The sequence below is a fragment of the Tinamus guttatus genome, unplaced genomic scaffold (genome assembly GCF_059628265.1).
Source record: "Tinamus guttatus ecotype Peru unplaced genomic scaffold, ASM5962826v1 Tinamus_guttatus_pri_ptg000259l, whole genome shotgun sequence".
NCBI lineage: Eukaryota > Metazoa > Chordata > Aves > Tinamiformes > Tinamidae > Tinamus > Tinamus guttatus.
In genome coordinates this window covers 24,528-30,800 of record NW_028288793.1, presented here as the reverse complement: position 1 = coordinate 30,800, position 6,273 = coordinate 24,528, and the positions used below count along the sequence as shown (strand labels likewise).

General features: G+C 39.8%; 1 protein-coding gene across 2 annotated transcripts; it reads left to right on the top strand.

Moving 5' to 3' along the window:
- Window positions 1–2,000: 2,000 nt before the first annotated feature.
- Window positions 2,001–6,062, top strand: LOC104581246 (thyroid stimulating hormone subunit beta). 2 transcript variants are annotated; one of them, XM_088526930.1, is made up of 3 exons: window positions 2,001–2,087; window positions 4,740–4,902; window positions 5,655–6,062. In XM_088526930.1, the coding sequence occupies exons 2-3, from the start codon at window positions 4,741–4,743 to the stop codon at window positions 5,895–5,897; spliced, it is 405 nt and encodes a 134-aa protein (XP_088383056.1). In that variant the 5' UTR covers window positions 2,001–2,087; window position 4,740; the 3' UTR covers window positions 5,898–6,062. The 2 variants fall into 2 exon arrangements, with proteins under 2 accessions (XP_088383056.1, XP_010227121.1); XM_010228819.2 differs by lacking the exon at window positions 2,001–2,087 and having other exon boundaries at window positions 4,721–4,902.
- The last annotated feature ends 211 nt before the right edge of the window (window positions 6,063–6,273 follow it).

Below are 6,273 nucleotides of genomic sequence, written 5' to 3'. Positions count from 1 at the left end.
GTTGCCATGGTAACCGGTGAATTTGCGATGGAGTTGGAGATTAGGCTGGATAACCACGCTAGGACTGAGCTCATCCATTTGAATCTAGCTATATAATCTTACCAAAGGTGAGCACTACATGTCAGTAGATGCTGATTTTATTTTACAGTGGGCTTAAAAAGTTTGTTTGTTTGTTGTTGTCTTCTTTCATAATAAGACACTGTACTGGAAGAATCCCTATAAACAATTTTGCTCAAAAGTATGGAGGGAAGGTATTACAGGCTCCTTCGTTAAAAGTATATGTTAAAAAAAATCCTTAGATGCAGTAATTACTAAAAAAGACAACTCTTCTTAAAGCACAAACGTTAATCCATTAAATTTCTAAGTGCAAAGGATTAACAAAACAGTTAACAGTTAACAGTTACCTGGTAACAAAAAACCTCAGTATAAGTAATGGTGTTACTGTCATCCTTAAATTCCTGGAGACTTTTCTTTCCCTTGATACTCAAGGTTTTAATGTCATTTATCTTGCTTCTACCAGGAATACCATGTGGAGAGGGCTAATGAAGAAAAACAGTCTCTAGTTTCTTTGAGCCAATTTAATTTTTGTTTGGAGCTTCAGTTTTGCAGGCTTCACAGTTTGTCATATCCGTGATGGACACTTCGACACAGATTAACTTTGAAAATTCCGCAGACATGGTCTGTTTAAATGGAAAACCCGACAACAAAATGTCGTTTCTGTGGCAACATGTCAGGATCTTACTTCCTTTCATCACTGGAGTTCTGCAACTGCATGAAATTGGAAATAATTCTTCTGCTAGAATCCTAATCTTTTAGGAATTTGGTTGTTTTTTTGTCTGCTTCTATCAACGTATTTTCTAATTCCAGCATTGTCTGCAAGCATGGAGAGGTATATCCAGAATGCTATATGCAGGAAACAAGACTTTTTCACACTGCTCTATGGATCAACCTCCTCATAAACTCTACAAAATTTTCATTCTGTTATCCTACTAACAGAACGAGAGTGAGCAGGAATATTTTACGCATTGATCAGGGATTTTTTTTTTTTTGGATATTACTTCAGGCATGTACTGAATCTCTCTGAACCCTTACAGTTCCAGAGATTCCTGGAACAAACCCAAGAATCTTATGATTACTGAATTCTGTTTACAGATATCACTTAAAACACCTCTTGTAGATGATCAGCATACTGCTTTTCACTTAATGAAAGTGTAAATAACTGATGTCAGTGAATGGATTGGCTTAGTGAATAGAAAGGTTAAAGATAAATAATTAAGAGTGTAGCTGGCGGTTCTAGCACAGAGCTGCAAAGCTGACAGCTGTAGAAGTGCATTAAAAATGTGTATTACTGAATAGCCTGTGGGTCAGCAGGAGGGTGACCGAAGAAATGGATCGATAAACATCAGATGTTTAACCATGGATTTTAGGAAACTAGATGAATGAGACCTTGTGCATTACCAGGGAGCCACAGCAGACTTTGCCATCAGTCTTGGTCTTGCTGCTCCCTGTATTACTGGGGTCTTGCTGCCATCAGACATTTAGGCAGTAGTGAAAGAATTCTGCAGTTGTATCTCACAGCCAGGGCAAAGCTTTTCTCACAGATTGACAGTTTGTGTAAATTTTTGGAGAAATTTGAATGTCTCTAACACTTAGCAAAAACTGCTGCATTTCTGACATGGGCTGGCTAAGGGGAAGCAGCAAAGAGCTTCTTTCTGGGTCTGTGCTAGGATGGAGCTAGCGTGAGAGCAGGAACAATATTCACGTTAGTTTGCGGGTCCACTTAGGTCAATTTATCACACTTCCAGATAAATGAATTTTAATTCTTAATACTTGGTCAGATATCTGTGTAATGCACTGTTTTGCATTAAGAGGCTGGGTAAAAAGCCCACAGCAGGAAACTGAGTTGCAATGAGCAAATGCACTTCTGAAATTAAATTCACAGGATTCAGCATCCATCACATTGGACTCTGCATGATAGTTCTAATCCTCCATGACAGGAAGGCTCTGGACAGATGGAACTAAGGATGGAGTGTCTATGTAGTTGCCTTAACAACCCAATTTGCAATCACCTCGAAGAATGAAATCAGGTTTGTGTGACATGACCTATTTTATGTAACACTATCTTGACTGGCATTAATTATGCTCTCATCCTTTAATTCTTTATTGCTCCAGTCCTGTATCAACTTTCTGTTATTTTACCTTATTTATCAGGGATAGATGTCAGACTATCTAAGAGTTACATAGGTCAATTTTCTCTTTAAACGTTGGCACAATATCAGCAATCTTATTAATGTTTTGAAATTTCCTGAGTATTCCAAGACTCATTAAAATTAGCATTAGCAAGCAAAAGATCATTAGCTTTGGAGTGTTGACTTAAAAATATTATTCCATATGTATTACTTGTTTAAAATATTAAATAAATTGCATATGTCAATTAATCAGCTGCCACCTCTCCAAATGCAGAATAATTTACTGAAGACTGCACTTCATCTCCATCTGCTTTGTCTTCATCCAGTGATGTCCTTTGACATTACTGTTGGCCTTTGTGATACAATTTCTCCTTTTTTTCTATTTCCTCATACCAATTTCCTACATTTTCCCACTTCTAATAGTGATTGTTTACTCTTTATTCATTTATTCATTGCTGGTTTTAGCTTTTGCCGTTACATTATCCCTTCTATCCACTCTGCTCGTTTCAGTTAGCCCAGGCCACAAAGCTGTGTGCAGCAGCCTAGAACGACAGAAAAACGAGGCCTAATATTATCCAAGAATTAAATACCTGTCAGGACTGGCTGTATAAAGTCAGTCAGAAGTCCAAAGTGACCTGGTTTATCAGGTAAACCTCAACTTCATTATATTTCTCACATTCACGTAAATCAGGAATGTGGTTTCTGTGTAAGACACACATCGGATCCAAGCCCAAACAGCAGTTCAGTGATGAGGTGTTAGCAGGAGAGCAGGGAAGAAGCCGATGGAGAAGGTGCCGGAGCTGAGGAGGCGGCGGCCGCCGGCGTCCTGGTGCTCAGCAAACACGAGGCAGCTCAACCGGCTCTCGCTTCTGCTCTTCCCCAGGTATCCCTCCAAACATCCAACACAAAAGTGTTTTTCCTGTCTCCAGGGACCGACTTCGCTGATTATTTGTGCAATCTTCTGTTCTCGTTGTGCTACAGAGAGTTGTTTCTTAAACTTGTATCCCTATCAGTTAGTATTTCAGAGTGAGTTATTTGTTGGTTGAATACTCAGGTTGTAGTTTCAAGGCCAAATAATTTCTTTGCATGTTTTGGCTAGAGAAGCGAGGTTGTTCCTAGGTCACACTGTAAAGCAATTGCTTTGAGATTTGTTATTTTATGTGTATATCACTGCATCTCTCAGTTGTGTCTGCTTCATAACAAGCAAACTGAGCCAGACTTTATTAATTTTTCCCAAACAAGAAAGTAGAATTATTTATTTGTGATTCAAAATGACTCCATTTCCATGCTAGCCTCCCTGTCATGCTACTATGGTTCTGTAACTATTAAACTCATCAGTAGTACCTTTTAAAAAGCAGTGTTTAATTTAAAAGCCCGAGGGAAGAATGACTGTTAAAATAATTAGATTTCCAGATCCAGTTTCCAGGTTAGGATATTATGGACACGTTTGTTCCTATCACATTTGCTTTGTGGTTCAGGATGAATTTTCAATAGATGACTGCGATAAGAAAGCAGCAATTCAGATGCAATTATATAAACAGTAAGATCAACCTGGAATTAGCCAGGAGAGTATAAAGCACAGACAGAGCTGGTGCTGGGTCACTGCCTCTCCCAGCTCCAGGCAGAATCGAGTTCCTGTAATAGGGAAGAAATCAGCTGATGAGAGGTTGGTCTTTCCAGACTTGCAGCTACGGGGTAAACCGGACCGTGCAGTGGCTTTTGCTATGGGAAACTAGCAGCTGGGAGCAACCAGAGGGTGATGTCCAGGTGTTCGCAGACAGTCATTGACAGCTTGTAGTTAGGGGATATAGCGCAGACCCTGGAATTGGCTTGGAGCTAATCCAGGCTTTGTTCTCAGGATGCCCCAGCAGGTCTGGAAAAAGTCAGCTTGGAAAGACAAAAAGGGGGTTTGCTGATTTGAACTCTTTGCTCATGTACTTTATTGTCATTCGCTTGAATCTATTATTTAATATTTGGCAGTGCTCCTGTATTTCATACCTCTAAGTCAGCTTGCGAGTAAAAAATACAGTGATACATCTGATGTGCACAGTTTGTTTTCCTCTCTTGGACATTATATAAGATGATTTCTACAAAAAGTATTTTTAAATCATTGATATTTTTTACCTTCTCTCATTAATTCTGGAGGTGATGTTTTCTCATGTATGTCACATTTTCAGGTCCTTTTGCAGGGAAGGAAAACCTCATGTTATTTTTCTGTGGCAGCGTTTTATCTCCCATTAGTGGGAAGTTCTACATAATAGGCTTTAATGGGAACAGGTGAACATGATCTGATGTTATTGGCCTGTTCATTTTTTTTTCTTTTCAGCAGTTGGTACTGTTTCAATTCAAGGTCTGAGATTTAGAAAGAGTTTGTCAGGCTCAAACTAAAAAAAAAAGTTAAGGTTGTTTCTACTCTGTAACTACCATAACTGTTCTTGTGAAATTCTGGAGGAAAAAAAAAAAAGAGGGGGAGTGGGGCTGGGGCAAAAAAAACTTTATTTTAACTTAGGGTTTGTTTATTTTGTTTTGTTTGTTTTTCCCGCCATCTAGCATGAGTCCCTTCTTTCTGCTGTCTCTCCTCTTCAGCCTGGCTTTTGGTCGGACAGCATCACTCTGTGCTCCTTCTGAGTACATAATCCACGTGGAGAAGAGGGAGTGCGCCTACTGCCTGGCCATCAACACCACCATCTGCGCCGGATTCTGCATGACACGGGTACAAGGGCATGCTGTTTTAGGCAGGTGTTTCTGTAAGGGCCATCACTGCAAAACAAATGCCCATTTTTGTGTGTTTGCAGTAGGAAATGGTGTGAAAACTGTCCTAATCTAGTGGTGGTTGTCATGGATAGAAAAATCATTCTCAACATGTTTCCAGCTTAGCTTATTGTGGAAGTAAGGATGAGAAACGCCAAGCTTCCTGGAGCAAGGGGTTTAAAACGTCACTGGAGGGCCTCTATAGTGAGGCTGTGGGGTCAAGATGGAGCAAGTGAGAAGCACATTTTTAAATTACTCTTACTTAATGCAAATTACTTCTGTAACTTCTCCTCCCACAAATTTTCCATGTGGTAGAAACAACGAGCCGCTGTGGTGACAATTAGCTATGGAGAATGGAGAGTATCTCACCTACAGGCATGTCAGAGACTGTGCTTGAGTTTCTCTCGACACAGCATTTTAAATTCCACTTTGGTCAGTAGGTAGCCAGTACAGATCATGGAACAGTGGTAGCTCTCGAGCCAAGCAGCAGGATGCAGTTAAAAACACAAAAGCAAGGTGAACATCTCTGCAAGGGCAGTGAGCTCCACTCATGCAGATTCTAAAGGACAGATGGGAATTGAAGGGCATTAGAAATGCCAGAACTAGTGCAAGAAGGAAGAGGTTTGCTTTTTGTATACTGGAGAAAATGCTAAAGGAATTTTGGGTCATTCATGTGTGCTTTGGTGAAACAATGCATTTCTCTTTCCTTTGTAGGACAGCAATGGCAAGAAGCTGCTCCTCAAAAGTGCTTTGTCCCAGAATGTGTGCACATATAAAGAGATTTTGTATCAAACAGCACTGATTCCAGGTTGTCCTCTTCACACCATCCCGTATTATTCCTACCCTGTGGCTGTGAGCTGCAAGTGTGGTAAATGTAACACTGACTACAGTGACTGTGTGCATGAGAAGGTTAGGACAAACTATTGCACTAAACCGCAAAAGCTCTGCAACATGTGAGCGTCCAACAGCGTGGTGGAAATGTACGGCTGTCTACTCGCAACTGCACAGAAATAAACGTATTTCACAACAGGTTTGCAACTTGGTGTGCACAAAGTTTTATTCTAAAGATGAATCTCTAGAGTTACGTTAATGAACTGGATAACCAGTAGCATGCAAAAAAAAAAAAAAAAAACCCAAAAACCCCCAAAAAACAAAAAGGCATCACAGAATCCCATGCTTATACATAGAACCGACCTGTAATTTACCTGGGAGAGGGGAAATAATTATGCAGATGTATGAACCTTGGCTCATAAATGTCAGATATTATGTGAAGAGTTGCTCAGAGACAAAACATTTAATATATTTAAGAACTACAAAAAAAAAAAAAAAGGCC